Source organism: Myxocyprinus asiaticus, chromosome 30, assembly GCF_019703515.2.
Source record: "Myxocyprinus asiaticus isolate MX2 ecotype Aquarium Trade chromosome 30, UBuf_Myxa_2, whole genome shotgun sequence".
In the NCBI taxonomy this organism is placed as follows: Eukaryota; Metazoa; Chordata; class Actinopteri; order Cypriniformes; family Catostomidae; genus Myxocyprinus; species Myxocyprinus asiaticus.
In genome coordinates, this window is record NC_059373.1 from 41,931,972 (window position 1) to 41,951,674 (window position 19,703).

The window sequence follows — 19,703 nt, forward strand, 5'->3', positions numbered from 1 at the left end:
ATGAGTTTGAGACTGATACATAAGTCGTTTAGAGCTCAAAAGAGTCATTTGTTAATAGAGATGCTACGATCAGGATTTTTACAGCCGATACCAATTACCGATCTTCTTGTCACCTGATCGGCAGATCCCGAGACCGATCATTTCACCTTTTATCAGGATCTCTGTCATAACTGGCTATATGTAAGCTTTCTGCACGCTGTCACTATTAATTGCATTTTCCTCTTCCCAGTAATATCAATTTGCCTAGTTTTGGCTGACAAAAAAAGTTTAAAAGGCTTACTTAAAAAGCTTTTTTTATTTTTAAATAAGACTTTAAAACAAGTATAGGTGAACAAAATATTCTCTACATTAAGACAGGTAGCCCTAAAATTAAACTTCTTGTCAAACTGAAGGCAAACTGATAACCCGTCCCATAGGTGTAATTAAACTTAATGTGACACTTTGGTGATTGATTCATTGTCATTATTTCATATAATTATTATATTATTCCTTGGTTATTTCTATTTTATTTTTGCATTATATTTATTATATTATGGTGTCTTAATATTGTATAAAGAATTATTCTATTTATAAATTCCTTCCCTGCCTTTGAGTTTAGTTGGATGTTTATATTGTTAGTTCATTTTTCACTTGTTGCTGCTTGAACTTCATGAGGACAAGACATGAAAGGAAATCAGAGAAAGAGTGCATGTTTCTTGACTCTACAGGTGTTACTATTGTTAAGGCCGTTTAATTGGGAGATATTTAATAAAGATGTCTGAATTACACCACATCTTGTAACTCGCATTATTACTGAGATACCTATGCCTGGCGGAGACTGAGAAGCTGCCACCATGAACGATAAGGACCATTTCACAGCTCCTGCTGTTTTCTCTTTGCCTTGTCACGTGTGAAACACCACATTAACAGTACAGTACACAAACTTTTCATATTCACCATACCTCTCCTACTGCATCGTTCTTAAATGCTAAATCAAGTTTGTTGTCTTACAACACTATGTCGGTATTACAGTTAGACAACACAGACCAGTGGCCTTTGAGATTAAACCATGACGCCAGTCTATTCTCTGATCTCTCAGACAAACCTCCACCAGTGTTGAAGTCACAAACACCACAGCTGCTCTCAGATTCCAGGACATGTTCATCACACTATCTGGGCATGATGAGGACAAAGCAAAGGCAACAAGACCAAAGAGAAAAACGTCCATCATGAGGAATCCAAACGCCAATGAATTATGACTCTGAGAAGAGCCGCTCTCTGCTTAGATGTTTCTAAAAACTGCTCAAATATTTCTGTGAAGAGGAGCTACATTTCTTGCTTTGGAATACCATGGCTCGCATCTGGTGTACCTGCAAACTGGTAACAATGCCAACCAGAAGCACTGCCAATACTTGACACATTAAAGGAAAAGTTCACCCAAAAATGAAAATTCTCTTATTATTTACTCACCCTCATGATATCCCAGGTGTGTTTGACTTACTTTCTTTCTTCACTAGAACACTAGAAGAAAATTAGTAAAATATCTTAGCTCAGTAGGTCCTTAAAATGCAAGTGGATGGTGATCTGATTTTTGAAGCTCCAAAAATCACAGACAGTTAGCATAAACATCATCCATATGACACCAGTTGTAACTTTAATGTCTTCTAAAGCGACAAGATCGCTTTTGGTGCGAAAAAGATTAATTTAAGTAATATTTAAGTACTATTTTAATTCTACATCATACTTTCGTTCTGCAGCGGTAAGCATGTGATGTAATTACATTGGCATTTGAAACACGTGAGAACTGATGCACGTGAGTCATAGTAAATAATGTAAGTAAATAATGAGATAATTACATTTTTAGGGTGAACGATCCCATGTTGTAAATGTAGAGATTTGTAGATTTTTACTACAATTACTGGAATGGCCAAAGCTGTACATTTGAAAGGATGTCCACATACTGTACATTTGGCCATATACTGTTGAGTATTTTGGTCATATTGCCCACCTACAGTATCATGGTATTACCATCTGATACCAGCTCTCTCAACCACAGTACTTTTTGTAAGGGTCCTTACTGTATATCTGTGCAGTTGTATGTAATGACAAACAGGCATTTGAGAAAGAGACAGTCAAGATTTAAAATAAAGCCGCCACAGTCTGTCGGCGTCTGAGCTAATGTGCATCTCCACACTACCACATGCACCACATCAAGTGAAGAACCACAGCATGCAAAGGCTGTACAGAGAAATACTGCAAAGAATCAACTTTTTTTGATCAACTTCTAAAGACCGTGATGCTAGTTGTGGTTGACAACATCATCTAACGTACATCATCTTGAATCAGACGGTGCAAAACAAAGCGCTGTGCAGTTTGCGATGTGTTAAGCCCTGTGCAAACTATAAAATTTTGGCTGCGATTTTGCAGTCTAATACAAAGATTTATTTTGACGTAGGGTAAAATCTCTAGTCTTTGATCACTTCCTGCTCACAGACAGCCACTTAACTACCTTTACGATGAATCTTAGCCTCCGCTGAAGTTCTACGATAAGGTGATTCTCATAAAACCTATCAAGAAAATGACCAGGTCACATAAAAAAAATTACATATAAAATAAATCTCTATATATATTATTTTATATTTTGCATAAAGACAATGAAGGACCATTAAGATTTTTTTGCATTTTGACATTATTTTCAGCCACTTGAGTTCTGACAAAGAACCACATGTAATCAACACATAATTATGCTCTCTTCAGAAGTTCGCCACTGACCAATCTCTGTTTCACTTTCTAAGCATGCTCTGAAATAAAAAAATCGCAGATGTTTACGAGAATCGTATGTGCGCTGCATAGGTTCCCGACCACTGCTGAAGACTGTAGGCCAATGATAGGCTTTTGTTCAATGATATGGAAATCAACAATATACTGCCTTCTAAAGCCACTTTTGGAATTACACAAATGTGCAACTGAAGTAAATCTGGAGCGCTTTATATTGAGTGCTGTCAGCACGTGCACAAACCAAACTGAACTCAGAGCACAGCTGTTCTGTATATTAAATACAGTACATTATCAATGAATTATCTTCACTGTACCATTATCCTCATGTGTGTTCTGAGTATGTGTAGTATTACAGATCGGTGTGGCGCACATACGATTCTCGTAAACGTCTGCAATTTAGTATTTCAGAGTGTGCTTAGAAAGTGAAACAGTGATTGGTCAGTGGTGAACTTCTGAAGAGAGCATAACTGGTCAGGTGAGGTGAAAATGGACTATGAAAGGGCTTGTGATTTGGTCTATCATCCTTAGCCACAGCCTAAAATGAAAATCAACAACAATTTGCAACTTACCTGGCTGATCATTTCTGTTTGCTAGCTCACTAATATTGTAGAGGGTTATGCTTAATTAACCGTGAGAGGCAGAAATCGTGATCGCGATTAAAATACGATTAATTGTGCAGCCCTAATTTGTACGGTATTAATCTATACAGGGTTTTTCCTGGGTCAGTTGTTAGTTAGGTAGTCTTTCTTAAAAAAATAAACTGTTTATTTGTTATGAAAAAAATAAAGGCCTAAACACATTTAAAAACGTAACTTTAATACAACTACCATGGTTGTCCAGTATATAGTAGTAGGATAGAGAAGAGCGCATCATTTGCGCGAGAGATTCTCGGTGGATCGCGAGACACACAAGTGATACCAATCTTCAATCACCCCGCGCACATCAGCGTACCACATGAGACACACATTTAGCGCTTATTCATCTTGCTTTCGGCACTTTATGTCATAAAATTTGCTTTGGTGGTCCGAAATTTCACTTTGGTGTCCGCCGAAAAATGTTCAATGCAGGAAAAACCCTAGTATTTTTTACAGTCTGACATGAAAGACTTGATCTCACACTGCTTGCCTTTGATTCTGCCCAAGAATCTTATTATATTGTACAATCTGACAAGCAAAATCATAAAGGACAGAAATAAATCATACAATGTGCACTGGGCTTTACTCAACAGCAGGTCCTGTCACTGAAACAATGGTCCAAACAACAGCATTTTATCAGTGGGATCAACACAGATCGGTTTCATACGGAGCTGATTACATGTCCTCATCTGTTAACACGCTCTTGCTTACGTTCACTTCCAATCAATCACGATTTAAATTCAACTAAACAAGGGTAAGCGCTCTCCGTGCCTGACTCGACCCCGTCTCTAAGCAACTCGGCCTTCTTCAATATGTGTTTGTCTAAAAACAACTCAAACTGATAGTTCACACTTTCCTGAAGAAAAATGAGCCGTTCTGCAAGCTTTGTCTTGGGATTTTCTTTCCACACTTTGATTTAGCTTGTGTCTGGATCAAATGCCTTCTTTAAATAACAAGGATCATGCAGCCACTATTCACAGACAAAAACCCACATTTTTTACTCTGTTTCCACTGTATTATGAAGCACAATTTGATTGTTCAGATTCCCTTCAAATCTAATTTTCTTGATGTAGCCTGTAGCGCTGAAATCCCAGTCGGAGTGTAAACAAACAGTCCATTCTCTCTCACCGGCTCAAACAATCAACAACTTCTTTCTTCTCTGCAGCCTTTCTAGACCCTTCACAAAACTTTGAGTCAAAAACATTCATTCACCTTACATGACATTATACATTTATCAATGTTTAATTAATTTTTTTCTAGCCCTGCTTATCACGGGTGTCTATGATATTTTGGTCTCTAGATACAGCTCCAGTCAGAGATTTGTTTAAATCACTAACCCTAACTAAGATGAAGATAAGTGAAACTAGAATGAGCAAACACCACTAATAATAATTATAAGATAAATTATACAAATTTGACTTTCCCACAGAGTCATAAACAATCTTAAAGTACGTCAAACTATTACATATCTGTTAACCAAGTCTAAATTGAGCAAAATTAGAGGCTGGAATATGAACAATTCTGGGTCAATGACGTAAGGATTTTCAACAGGCCAATTTTAAAATACAAAAAATAAGAATATCTATTGCAGTTGTTCAAACATTAAGAATGTTGTGTACACAAATTCATATTAAAATTGTAAATTAAGTGATTTTTGTGTTTTTTCATTTAGATGAATTGGCTGTGGCCTAAAAAAAATTTCATGTGGTGCGACCGCGATTTATCTTAAAATTCATTAATTTTCCTTAATATGCTTAACATTTTTAACAAGTTCTCAGTAATATAAAGTGTAGAAATAAAGTATTTGCATTTGTTGTTTTTATAAATAATGATCTCATATCTCTACAATGTTCTACAATGTCACAGTCGCATTCTTAAATGTAGTTAAGACTTATTTTTCCTGTAAATCGCATTAAAACTGATAAAAATGTTTAAAAACTACTATTCACTTAAGCATACTGTATCAGTGATTAATATTTCAGGCACATAAATTAGATATTTTATTTTGAATTTAATAGAGTTATTGCTATTATTGGTCACACCACATGATGAGTGGTCGCTCCAAATGACATGAAGACCAAAATCTATTTAAAGAGATCAATAAATGATAAATTCCATACAAAAAATAGATTTAAACCAGATTTTATTAAAATTTCACAGAATTTTCATGAACACAAATCAAGGACCTGGCCTACATATGGAAGTTCATCATAGGTTACAATCACAAACTTGCCACTCAAGTCTCAAAGACTAGCTTGTTCCTTTGGTGGCTCAGGAGTGCTTGAGGGATCCTCAGTGTGGCACATGGTGTCCCTCAGGTCTACTTTCACTGGCTGGTAACATAGGCATGTTTTCATTTCTGCATGCTTGCAGAAGCATGACACCTCCCTATGACTAATTTGTGCAGCTTGTGAAGACAAAAGCCTGGTGTATCTTTAAGGTGCCCCTCACAGCCATCAATTTGCCTGGAATCAGCTCATCATACTTCTGAATGCTCTCTTCGCTTACCCAATGGTGAGTAATAGTTGACCCTGATGTTTTGGCCAGCATCTCGTACAAGTCCAGCGGAGTCTGCAGCTCGCCTCCTCATTGAACGTAGACATCTGCATCCCTCTTTAAGGCACCACCAATGCCATCCGGGGCACCCTTTCCATGGGACTTTTCTGAATAGTTCCATTACATGCTTGAACCCAGAAAGGAAAGGCACAGTACTAAGAAGTTAAAAGTTTGCTTTGTTCCTGTACTGTGTAATGGGTCCATCACTGATTATATGTAGAACTGTAATCTGTGGGCAGGTTGCCCGAAGCTCTTTCAGTATGGGCTCCAGGTGTGCCCACACTGCCCGCTCATCATGGCGGAGGCTGTCTGACAGTGTTGCATACGATTTGGTGCCATGGACTGTGTAGAGGACAGAAGTGTGTATTGTGGCCTGCTTTCGGCTGCCTCCAAAATGATAAGCTTGTATTTCTGTACTCATCTTGCAGGCATAGTTTTCCAAAAAATCAATGTGAAGAACAGCTTCAGATTCAGTTAGATTTTGTTTTAGGTCACGAAACTGTTCTGTTTGGTGGATCCAGTTGAATGGATGTATGGCTAAAGCTTCTAGCTTTTTGTTGAACAGCTCTTTTAAGTCTTGGATTGTCCCTTTGTATGTTTGTTTTAAAACATTTGCAAAGGTTTTCTCTCCGTTGGTTGAAGTTACCCGCTCCCATTGTTCCCAAGAAACCTCAGTATGGTCTGTCTCAGGAAATTCAACTTCATCAAAGTAGCATTTCGGACATGCACGATCCATGCATGCTTTGTTTTTAGGGTCACACACAATCATACTCACTAACTCTGAGATGCTGGTTGTCTTCAACAGCCCTCTCTTGGTGAGTTTATTAACCAATAGCTGGACATTCTCATGTACCACACATGCACATGTATCTCTATCCCTGGTCTTCGGCTCTGTGATATAAAAAGTCCGTCTTCTGGCAAACTGTCTGTAAGACATGGAGAGATGCTGTTCCATCTCTGTTTGATACTGTGCATGGAGCTCAGTGAGGGGCTTTGTTAGAACTCTTCTTTGCATTTTCTGTTTATTTTTGGTGATGGTGTTTTTTTTCCCAGCCAAAAGATGACTGTTTTCATCTCTGGACAGAAAATCAATAACAGCTTGCTTTCTCTCTGCTGACAGTTTCTTGCACCCCCTTTGCTTGAATTTTTCACTTAGACATACTCTTTGTCTTGCCATTAACCTTTTCTCACTCTTTCTGGATTTATAATTTAGTTTTCTCATCTCTGCTAGCTGTTTCCTCAGATGTTAAGACCTGCTTGTTCAGTTTACACTTCTCTTTCTGCAGACCTTTGATACGTTTCTCTGCTGAAGATGTATTCCTTCTCTGATCTCTCTCTGGTGTGGAGGACACTAGTGGATTAAAATCCTTATTCAGAGGTATGGGGTCTACCACAGCTTGATCTGCATTTTCTGGCTGCTCTTGTGCTACATCTACATCAACCAGAACTATCTCCATAGATGGCGGTGTAAGGTCAAACACAGCATTTGCCATCTTGTTCCTTTCCCTGTAAGCACTGGATGCAGCCCTCCATTTTTCTGTTTCTTTTTCTCTCTCTCTCTGGCAGCTCACTTGACTTCACATATGGAATCTGTGATTCCTGACATTTTCTTCTCTGGTAGCTGAAACAGTAATGTAATATAGCATCATGCCATAAATCTACAGTGTATAGTCTATTTTGTTTTGGACAAATATTAGATGACAGGAGATGAACATGTTAACAAAAAAATGTATTTCCTCCAGGTAATGAAAAACACACAAGAGCAATATATACTTCATGTTGCTTTATTTATAGTTTTCATTTTTAACATTTTTAAACATACCTTTCTCTTCTCCTAGCAAGGTACTCCACTCTTGCTGCAGGGTCAGAATTAACACGCTGCCTATGGCAAGCGCTTTTTACTATGCTTGTTAGTGGCATCTGGTAAAATAGATTAAAACAGTTATAAATAAATAAATACATAAATACATAAATAATGAATGCATAATAATTGCATAATTACCAAAGTGAAATTACATGCTCTAAATTATTTTATTATTTTGTATTTTTCTCATGATATTGTACAAAGATTAAAGATAAACCACTGTGTCTTAAATATTAGAAAAAATGACTCAAATGACTGCATAAAAATCTATTCCAAATAATAGTAAAATAAAGTACTTTATGTATATAAATCATCAATTGAATATAAAAGCACAAAAACTGCCAATCTAGGACATACAGGTGCATCTCAATAAATTAGAATGTCGTGGAAAAGTTCATTTATTTCAGTAATTCAACTCAAATTGTGAAACTTGTGTATTAAATAAATTCAATGCACACAGACTGAAGTAGTTTAAGTCTTTGGTTCTTTTAATTGTGATGATTTTGGCTCACATTTAACAAAAACCCACCAATTCACTATCTCAAAAAATTAGAATACATCATAAGACCAATAAAAAAAAACATTTTTAGTGAATTGTTGGCCTTCTGGAAAGTATGTTCATTTACTGTATATGTACTCAATACTTGGTAGGGGCTCCTTTTGCTTTAATTACTGCCTCAATTTGGTGTGGCATGGAGGTGATCAGTTTGTGGCACTGCTGAGGTGGTATGGAAGCCCAGGTTTCTTTGACAGTGGCCTTCAGCTCATCTGCATTTTTTGGTCTCTTGTTTCTCATTTTCCTCTTGACAATACCCCATAGATTCTCTATGGGGTTCAGGTCTGGTGAGTTTGCTGGCCAGTCAAGCACACCAACACCATGGTCATTTAACCAAATTTTTGGTGCTTTTGGCAGTGTGGGCAGGTGCCAAATCCTGCTGGAAAATGAAATCAGCATCTTTAAAAAGCTGGTCAGCAGAAGGAAGCATGAAGTGCTCCAAAATTTCTTGGCAAACGGGTGCAGTGACTTTGGTTTTCAAAAAACACAATGGACCAACACCAGCAGATGACATTGCCAAATCATCACAGACTGTGGAAACTTAACACTGGACTTCAAGCAACCTGGGCTATGAGCTTCTCCACCCTTCCTCCAGACTCTAGGACCTTGGTTTCCAAATGAAATACAAAACTTGCTCTCATCTGAAAAGAGGACTTTGGACCACTGGGCAACAGTCCAGTTCTTCTTCTTCTTAGCCCAGGTAAGACGCCTCTGACGTTGTCTGTGGTTCAGGAGTGGCTTAACAAGAGGAATACAACAACTGTAGCCAAATTCCTTGACACGTCTGTGTGTGGTGGCTCTTAATGCCTTGACCCCAGCCTCAGTCCATTCCTTGTGAAGTTCACCCAAATTCTTGAATCGATTTTGCTTGACAATCATAAGGCTGCGGTTCTCTCGGTTGGTTGTGCATCTTTTTCTTCCACACTTTTTCCTTCCACTCAACTTTCTGTTAACATGCTTGGATACAGCACTCTGTGAACAGCCAGCTTCTTTGGCAATGAATGTTTGTGGCTTACCCTCCTTATGAAGGGTGTCAATGATTGTCTTCTGAACAACTGACAGATCAGCAGTTTTCCCCATGATTGTGTAGCCTAGTGAACCAAACTGAGAGACCATTTTGAAGGCTCAGGAAACCTTTGCAGGTGTTTTGAATTGATTAGCTGATTGGCATGTCACCATATTCTAATTTTCTGAGATAGTGAATTGGTGGGTTTTTGTTAAATGTGAGCCAAAATCATCACAATTAAAAGAACCAAAGACTTAAACTACTTAAGTCTGTGTGCATTGAATTTATTTAATACACGAGTTTCACAATTTGAGTTGAATTACTGAATTAAATGAACTTTTCCACGACATTCTAATTTATTGAGATGCACCTGTATATCTATCATGGAAAACACTCTGCAATGGTCGCACCACATGATATTTTCAAGTTCAGTTCAAATTTAAAGGCACAGAATTAGCCACCTAAACAAAACAAGCTAGATTCCCACAAAAGGTCACTATTAAATCTATAATAAAAATATATATTTGTAGAAAAAACTTAATATTCATTGTTCTTTTGAGGTCATACCACATGATATCCAAATGTGGCAACTACATACCAGCCATTAAAAAGGTAATTTTTTTTCCAAATTTGAGAGAGAGTTACAAACCTGCTTGCTGCTTCCATGGGTCCTTGGCAAACTGGTATATCAAGCAACTTCCTGTCTTTGAATGGATTTCAACATAAAAGTCCCAAAGTGATCATTTCTTGATGGTCGCACCACATGATATTTAATAAAATGGACATCATCGGACAAAGTTTGTTTGTATATTATGATGGAAATATAAATACAATTGCTTTGCAATTTTGTACAGGACTACAAAACACTTTGGAAATCATGCCAAATAGGGCAGAAAATAAATTTGAATAGTTTTAGAGTAATTTCAAAGAAGTTTTCAAAACAGCAGTCATGGCCAGACGGTCGCACCACATGATATTTTGACACTTTAAATAACAGAAAAATTACAAATAACTAAAGGTTTTTGAAAAGTTCAAGTGAGTACATATATTGGAGAGGTACTACATATACACTATATTGCCAAAAGTATTCGCTCACCCATCCAAATAATTGAATTCAGGTGTTCCAATCACTTCCATGGCCACAGGTGTATAAAATGAAGCACCTAGGCATGCAGACTGCTTCTACAAACATTTGTGAAAGAATGGGCCACTCTCAGGAGCTCAGTGAATTCCAGCATGGTACTGTGATAGGATGCCACCTGTGCAACAAGTCCAGTCGTGAAATTTCCTCGCTACTAAATATTCCACAGTCAACTGTCAGTGGTATTATAACAAAGTGGAAGCGATTGGGAATGACAGCAACTCAGCCACGAAGTGGTAGGCCACATAAAATTAAAGAGCGGGGTCAGCGGATGCTGAGGCGCATAGTGTGCAGAGGTCGCCAACTTTCTGCAGAGTCAATCGCTACAGACCTCCAAAGTTCATGTGGCCTTCAGATTAGCTCAAGAACAGTGCGTAGAGAGCTTCATGGAATGGGTTTCCATGGCCGAGCAGCTGCATCCAAGCCATACATCACCAAGTGCAATGCAAAGCGTCGGATGCAGTGGTGTAAAGCACGCCGCCACTGGACTCTAGAGCAGTGGAGACGTGTTCTCTGGAGTGACGAATCACGCTTCTCCATCTGGCAAACTGATGGACGAGTCTGGGTTTGGCGGTTGCCAGGAGAACGGTACTTGTCTGACTGCATTGTGCCAACTGTGAAGTTTGGTGGAGGGGGGATTATGGTGTGGGGTTGTTTTTCAGGAGCTGGGCTTGGCCCCTTAGTTCCAATGAAAGGAACTCTGAATGCTTCAGCATACCAAGAGATTTTGGACAATTCCATGCTCCCAACTTTGTGGGAACAGTTTGGGGATGGCCCCTTCCTGTTCCAACATGACTGCGCACCAGTGCACAAAGCAAGGTCCATAAAGACATGGATGAGCGAGTTTGGTGTGGAAGAACTTGACTGGCCTGCACAAAGTCCTGACCTCAACCTGATAGAGCACCTTTGGGATGAATTAGAGCGAAGACTGTGAGCCAGGCCTTCTCGTCCTACATCAGTGTCTGACCTCACAAATGCGCTTCTGGAAGAATGGTCAAAAATTCCCATAAACACACTCCTAAACCTTGTGGAAAGCTTTCCCAGAAGAGTTGAAGCTGTTATAGCCGCAAAGGGTGGGCCGACGTCATATTAAACCCTATGGATTAAGAATGGGATGTCACTTAAGTTCATATGCGTCTAAAGGCAGATGAGCGAATACTTTTGGCAATATAGTGTATATGGTATCTTTTTATGCATTTAAACCTTTTTTTTAACTGAAAAAAATGCAGTTGGACAGAAAATGTAGGTGTCACGTCATTGACCCACGAATGTCCAAGCATCTTTTTTAAGGTAAGTGGTTGGTGATATTTACTGTAAAAACAACAAAAAAAGCACCATAAAAGAAGACCATAACCCTTATATTCCAAGTCTAGGCGTTTTGGAAGAATAGACTGAAATTTAAATCTTCACTAAAGCTCATATCTCATTCGTGTTCTTATTCAATTTAAAGGTGCACTCAGTAATTTTTTCTCCATTAAAAACATTTTACTCCTAAAGAAATAAATAGTAATTTTGAAACCTATGTATAAAATCATGACCACTCACTTAAGATGAGGACTGTAGTCATATCAGTAACCTTATAAAAGCTGTTTTATTCTACATGGGGGAAGGGTTCCCTCATGAGGGCTGCCATTTTAGGATCACATGACCAGCTGAATACTACTCACTTAATCTCAGTAACCATCTTGTTACTGGACACTTTCACTCTTGGATTAAATTAATCATGGCTGTTTGTGAATAGTGAATTTCTACAATTACATCTGTAACTGAAAACTATTGATTTTTAATGATGCTGCATCCACACCACTAGGTGTCACTGCAAGTCCAAGATGACACGAACAAAAAGTTACTGAGTGCATTTTAATGTACTCCTGTAGGGAAAATACAGCAAATGATGATTTCTGGACTGCAGTCTTTAGGACGGTTTATGAGCCAAACCTACAGTACGCTGTCTGCTCCGTGTAGTGGCCAACGCGTTGGTTTGCATTTACTGTTCTGAGTTGGTGTGTCTGCGTCATTCTGGGTGTCACACAATGGGTGTCATTTTAAAGCTTAGAATCTTTACAATGCATTTAGGCAAAATAACCAACATCTAAACTAGCCCAAAACACTGTGACACAATCACTGATCAGTGGATACGATGATGCATAAATCTTAAAATAAACTTGGAAAATATTCATCACAACCTCAGATATCTTTTTTGTCATGCTGGGGGAAGGTCTCTGGTTATAAAGTGGCCCAATCACAGTTGTTGTGGACTGCATCAACGCACACATTGTTAAATTTTTGAAGAGGTACATTTCAGGTTAGGCGTAGGCTACGCCGTATATGCCGCACCTACGTGTAGCCTAAGGCATAGGTTCTATAAATCAGCCTATAAATCAGCCTTTAATGTGTTGATTAGTGTAGAAATCTGAAGGAATTCCGTCATTAGCTGCTGAGACATGTGTCTGCTAGTTGGAGTATTAAAGCCTTCATGTTCGCTCTCATATACCATCTAGAAAGGACTTTAAGGCTTCAAGTTTGGCCTAATTCTTCATTTAGGCCAACAGAAAAAGAATAAGTGATTGTGGTTAAATAGAGACTATTTTAGTACTGTTTTGGAGCAGGGGCGTTTCTAGGGTCAGTGAAAATGTGAGGCTTAGCCCAGAACTCTGTGGATACATATGGCGACAACCTTTGATGAAATATCAGAATATAATACACCTTATAATAAACGTTTAAATGTTACATCTGTGAGATGTAATTTATATACTAAATATTTAAATATTACTGAAACCAAAACTAAAAGATCCCACTAACTTTTGTCTTAGCTTCAGATACACACGAAGATTAGAAATTGAGTGCTTTTAACACTAAAACGTGATAATAAAAAAACACTACATTGTCCCTTTCACCTTTCTGTATTTCGATGCACATCATGTAAAACTAACCGATTTACATAATTTATTTGTCGGGTGCTTTACCGCCAAGTTAGTTTAGAAGATATCAGGCTATAAATAGGCTAAAACAGGTACTTATGGGGATTTTTTTTTTTTTGTTTTTTTTGTTTTTTTTTTACTAGATTTGCTAAAGTTTGCAAGGTTTACAACAGGGGCTCCTAGGTGCTCTTACAAACAGATAAGGTAAAGAAAATATGCAATCTTACAATCACGTACAATGTATTACAATATAAACACTACAATGTGAACATTTTCATATAACAAAATGAGCAGTAATTCATCAACAGTAGATCATCAGTGATCACATGTTATAAATGCCTGGTTCTCTGGTAGTCAATAGTGAACTCACTGATGGCTGAATCACTGTATGATTAGTTGAGAAACTGACTTGGATTAAAACTGCTAACCTGGGCTCCTGAGTTCAAAGTCTGAAAGATTAGAAAAGACATAACACACAAATCCAGAACAGTCTAAACGTTTCTGCCAAGTTTGGTGGATGCAGCTTGAAAGCTTAGGTGGAGTTAATGTTAGAAATTTTGGTCTCGGTTTAGGGATAAAAAAAATAAAATAAAAAAAAATCTAAACAAAGTTTATAGAATAATAAAGCCAAAACTTTTTCACACTGCAGATGAACAAAAATCTGAAACATTTTTCACAATTCCTGACATTTAATCATAGAAAACATTCCCTGTCTTAGGTTAGTTAGGATCACTACTTTATTTTAAGAATGTGAAATGTCAGAATAATAGTAAAGAGAATTATTTATTTCAGCTTTATTTTCATCACATTCCCAGTGGGTCAGAAGTTTACATACGCTTTGTTAGTATTTGGTAGCATTGCCTTTAAATTGTTAAACTTTTTGGGTAGCCTTCCACAAGCTTCTCACAATAAGTTGCTGGAATTTTGGCCTATTCCTCCAGACAGAACTACTGTATCTGAGTCAGGTTTGTAGGCCTCCTTGCTTGCACACACTTTTCTCAGTTCTGCCCACAAATTTTTTATCGGATTGAGGTCAGGGCTTTGTGATGTACCTTCAATACCTTGACTTTGTTGTCCTTAAGCCATCTTGCCACAACTTTGGAGGTATGCTTGGGGTCATTGTCCATTTGGAAGACCCATTTGCGACCAAGCTTTAACTTACTGGCTGATGTCTTGAGATGTTGCTTTAATATTTCCACATAATTTTTCTTCCTCATGATGCCAACTATTTTGTGAAATGCACCAATCCCTCCTGCAGCAAAGCACCCCCACAACATGATGCTGCCACCCCCATGCTTCACGGTTGGGATGGTGTTCTTCGGCTTGCAAGCCTCACCCTTTTTCCTCCAAACATAACGATGGCCAAACAGTTCAATATTTGTTTCATTAGACCAGAGGACATTTCTCCAGAAAGTAAGATCTTTGTCCCTATGAGCACTTGCAAACTGTAGTCTGGCTTTTTTTATGGTGGTTTTGGAGCAGTGGATTCTTCCTTGCTGAGCAGCCTTTCAGGTAATGTCAATATAAGACTCGTTTTACTGTGGATATAGATACTTGTCTATCTGTTTCCTCCAGCATCTTCACAAGTTCCTTTGCTGTTGTTCTGGGATTGATTTGCACTTTTCGCACTAAACTACATTCATCTCTAGGAGACAGAATGTGTCTCCACCATAAGCTGTATGAAGGTTGCGTGTTCCCATGGTGTTTATACTTGCGTACTATTGTTTGTATAGATGAATGTGGTACCATCCAAGGATTTTTTAAACGACTTACCAAAACTATAGTTTGCTAAATTGAAATCTGTGGAGTGGTTAAAAAATTAGTTTTAATGACTTCAACCTAAGTGTATGTAAACTTCTGTCTTCAACTGTACATTAAAGTATGAAGTCTTCCTTAAATCCCCGTTCACACCACCAGTGGCATTGTCATTGGTGTTGCTAGACTCTGCGATCTGTGTCGCTGGTGGGCGTCCCTACTGCTGCCACCGCTCTAACATTATTGGTGGACTGCACATCTGGCCATAGCTTTTGAAATGCTGATGACAGATGATACTGCTGATAAAACTAAGATATCATTTTAATTTGGCAAGAAATCAGTTCTTTTGCCTCTAAAAATGCACACTCTCCAGGGGAGAGCATTTTATATAACCTGCATCATATCATTAAACAAGACGAACGTTATATCAATATATGAATCAAACTCATTCATGCCGACACGGTTTTTCACACATCATTTTATTAGCCCATATCCATGTATGTGGTTACACACGAATGATACAGAACAGAAAAATCGCTCACAGAAACTTTTTACATCTTCATCTTGCCTGCACTCGAGTCAACTCCAGTATCACATTCACTGCATGGAGACGGATGACGTGAGCTCCATTCTTCACGCTCAGTGGTAGTCGCTCGTCATTTGCATAAAGTTAAAATTTTCTAAACTTGTCTTGTCGCTCGCTATGGTGATCTCTGTAGCCGGCCGCAACAGCTCGTATCGCTGGAAGTTGCTGTGCTCTCATTGAAAATTAATAGGATCATGTCGCTTCGTCGTGCGATATCGCTGGTGGTATGAACCTATATACTCATATAGAGGGGCACAAACTATTTATGCAAGTGTAAGGTCATGTATATCTCATTCAAATCATAAAGCATGTATCTTTAATATAGGCACACTTCTGGTTCATGTTCTGCCGAAATCTGACAAACCTCAAATAGCAGCAGTTGAGAGTTGGTCAAATTGTGAAGTCCAGATTCCAACTTTTAAACAAAACCTTGTTTCTAGTCAGTACTTTTTATTTGATTAGCTAGCGACTCCATTTAAGGTTAAAATGCATGAAGTAAATTAACGGTTATCAATCTGTAGTGGCCAAATTGAGCTGTGAATGATCATTTATCGGTATCGGTGCATCCCTAATTATTAGTGGTGCTTTCTAAGTCAAGCATTACTAGTGATTTGAACAAACTCTTAAGCTATTTTCACCTGGTGAATAATAAAACAGGCAAAAAAAATCCTATATCACATTAACTGTTTTCAAACAGTCAAGCAGAGATTAAGGTTTCAAGTTGCACAAGAGTCACTCAATGGGAGGCAGAGAAAGCTAAACAACTTTTCAAAGACAGAACATTTGCTCCACAGATACATAATGTCAAATCATTCCAAGCACTGGACAATATTCACTTGTGCTGTGATTATGTGTGTGTGTGTGTGTGTGTGTGTGTGTGTTATCTTTGTTTGAGTGTGTATCATTCTACTGTTGGTGTGAACAGCTGCAAACTGGGATGACAAGTAGTCATGAGAAATCTAGCGTTACGGTCAATGATAATACAGGCCTTTGGACAATATTCAGTGGGGCCAACTGCTCATTGGCCACAACTGTAAAATCACAATTCAAGAAACAGAGCAAACATTGTGTCCTAACTAAGTGGTCGACCGATATGGGTTTTTTAATGGGCGACGCCGATGCCGATAACCAGACAGCAGGGTGGCCGATAGGCCGATACAATGCCAATATCACATAATTTAATGTAGTAAATAACATAAATAATAAAAAATAAAAAAACTGTTATTTAGTACTGTATTTACTACATTTCACACAAAACTTTAACTTTGTAAAAAATTATATAAAAAATGGCAGATAGTTTCTTTTGATTTCTGTTTAGTCATCAAATTTTTGTAATTTATTTGCACATAAAGAAATTGCTAATATATTAGGAAAAAGGAAATAACAGTACACACAGGGGTCCAGAAACCATGGATGGCATGTCCACGTTAACAATCGCATTTTCTCAAAAAATACAGAAACGAACCAATTGTACATACAGTGAATAGTGAATAAGACATTTACTTATAGCACACATAAATCACTTTTACTTTGAAATTTCACTCATGTGCTCGTGCGGATCCAGTGTGAGCAGCAATCTCCTGACAGTTTAAACGGCCTGGATCGCCTGCTTGGATTGTCACGGAGTGACCGTCAAATTTGCAGACGGTATATGATATTAGCTTGATTGATATTTGCCTTTTTATCATTAGGCAAGACAGTTAAAAGTTACAGGGAACTGTTGAGGAGAGAGAGGGAGAATGAAACAGACGAGCACTTTAACATTATGAGCTCAAACGCATCTGCTATGCGGACCGTTTAAATGACACTGTGTTGCACACCGGTCTGTTATTGTAGTAACACGATGCAAGTAACATCAAAACGAACCGGGACTGGTTGAATTAAAAAAGTCTGAATATCAGCCGATTTATCGGCCTAGGCGATATATCAGTCAACCACTAGACCTAACACAACCAGACGTGATGCAACACACTAAACCCAATGTGACATGATCACAGCCAATCAGAACATAATAGACAGTTAATGTATCGTTAAGCTCCGCTACACTCACAGCAAATTTTTTCGCCGTTATTCGCTTCAGAGCTACAAAGAAGGTTGAAACAGCTGAGCAACGGTATACTGTTTGTGAACATTTGGACACGGACCATTAAGCTGGGGCCGATGTTTAGAGGAGCATTTACAGACGAGACTGACAGTGTCCTGTCAACAGACATAAAATATGAACTAATGTGACATTAAAATGTGTTATCAATGAATATACAACAGTTAGTTCCAGTCCTCGAATCTGATTGGACGAGATATATTCCATGAGTACTGATGGTCTCACACCATCAGCACTCGGACGTTTCACTGTGTGTATCACTCTGCTTATATTCGTGCCATTCTAAACTAAAGTGTAAGAGCACTGCATATATGTTTAGAGCTACTGTTTGTCTTTTTTTACATGTATTTATTTATTTTTTGACATTATATATGTTAGCAGCAGATGGTGGCAAAAGATCATTTTTGTGTGTGTAATACGAGCCAGTTAGGTGACGTGAAGTGAATCCGCATCAGCCAGTGTTTACATACAGCACTATATGATTGCTTGTATTACTACTACTGAAGCTAGGAAATAGCTTTAAATGGCTTTAAACGAACAACTTCAGCATTACAGCTCATCACAGCTGAGAGACACAACAGACTGATTAATTACACAAACTGAAGTCGCTTATCGGACTTTCCACATTGGAGTGGACAAACTGTTCAAAATGGCGGAGAAGATTGCGGTTTCTATACTGAATGACTCTTGCGCACTGGCTACCGCGAAATAGGGAGAAATACCCCCAATTAGACGGCAACTTTTCCACTGAAAAAGCTGATCTTCAGAAAGCTGACAGCATCTCTGCTTCGCACACACTCTGTCTCTCTCTCTCTCGCTCTCTCTCTCTCTCTCACACACACACACACACATCCATCCATCCATCCTTGTTTATCTAATAACTTGTTAGAAACAGCACAAGTCGTGATAGTATTTCTGAAGTGACATTTTTGAATTACTAATGAAGGCTTGGACGCATCATTTGGTTTGAACCAGCAACAGCAGATTCTGATCCGCCGCGTAAGAAAGTAGTTCCATGCACAAATGCGTTTTTTATGAACATACTCAGTTTTTCCAATTTTTTTAAAATTTAGTTGTTCATTGAACTGTTGTCTATAAGCAATATCACACTCGCAATCGTGCTATACTTAAGGAATATCATACGAGCAAGAGTGCGATATGGCCCTACATCAGCACTGCTGTGATTTGTGCTGATTTAGGGCCATATCGCACTCTTGCTCGTATGATATTGCTTAAGTACGTGCTTTATTATATGAACTGAACGAGATATGTAAAAGAAGCTGTTTAAACCACACGATGATGATGTAAATAATGTATAAGAAGTAGACAATGTGCCATTTGTCATGCTTGCATTCTGCATTTATGGCGCTAATACTAACGCTATATGTTTTCATATGTTTTTATACATTTATATTACAAAACAGGGAACATTACATGCGGTCATAATATGCACCGGTAACGATCTGTGAAAAGAATCCATCCAAGAGAATGAAAAAGGTGTTTTATACTTGTTTATTAAAGCTACACTATGTAACTTTTGGCCCTCTAGCATAGAACTGCAAGTTACTTGTGGAGGAACACTGTTTTAGTAATTACATCGGTAGTTTGAATACCACCGGTGTAACCATGGTTACAGGTGATCAGAGCGAATGTCACTAATGATAACAAAACTCGCCCCCTCCCCTCAAATAAATAAATAATTAAATAATGGAAGGATAAAAAGACGGATATCCGAAGACCTTATTCACGCTAGCGCCATCTTTGATTTTTAATGGGAATGACGACGAGGCTGTGAGGGATAGACGTACAGTGTCTTCAATGGGCT

The 19,703-nt window shown here is 38.2% G+C and overlaps 2 protein-coding genes across 4 annotated transcripts in view; both read right to left on the bottom strand.

The window, feature by feature from the left end:
- The window catches only part of thrb (thyroid hormone receptor beta), a 219,338-nt gene that overhangs the window by 162,917 nt on the left and 36,718 nt on the right, over positions 1-19,703 (bottom strand). The gene's annotated exons all lie outside the window — the stretch shown is intronic.
- LOC127420748 (uncharacterized) lies at positions 5,586-10,061 on the bottom strand. Its single transcript, XM_051663270.1, has 3 exons — positions 10,024-10,061; positions 7,771-7,868; positions 5,586-7,569 (listed from the first exon to the last, which is right to left on the bottom strand). Exon 3 carries the CDS (start codon positions 7,168-7,170, stop codon positions 6,112-6,114), a length of 1,059 nt encoding a protein of 352 aa, XP_051519230.1. The 5' UTR covers positions 7,171-7,569; positions 7,771-7,868; positions 10,024-10,061; the 3' UTR covers positions 5,586-6,111.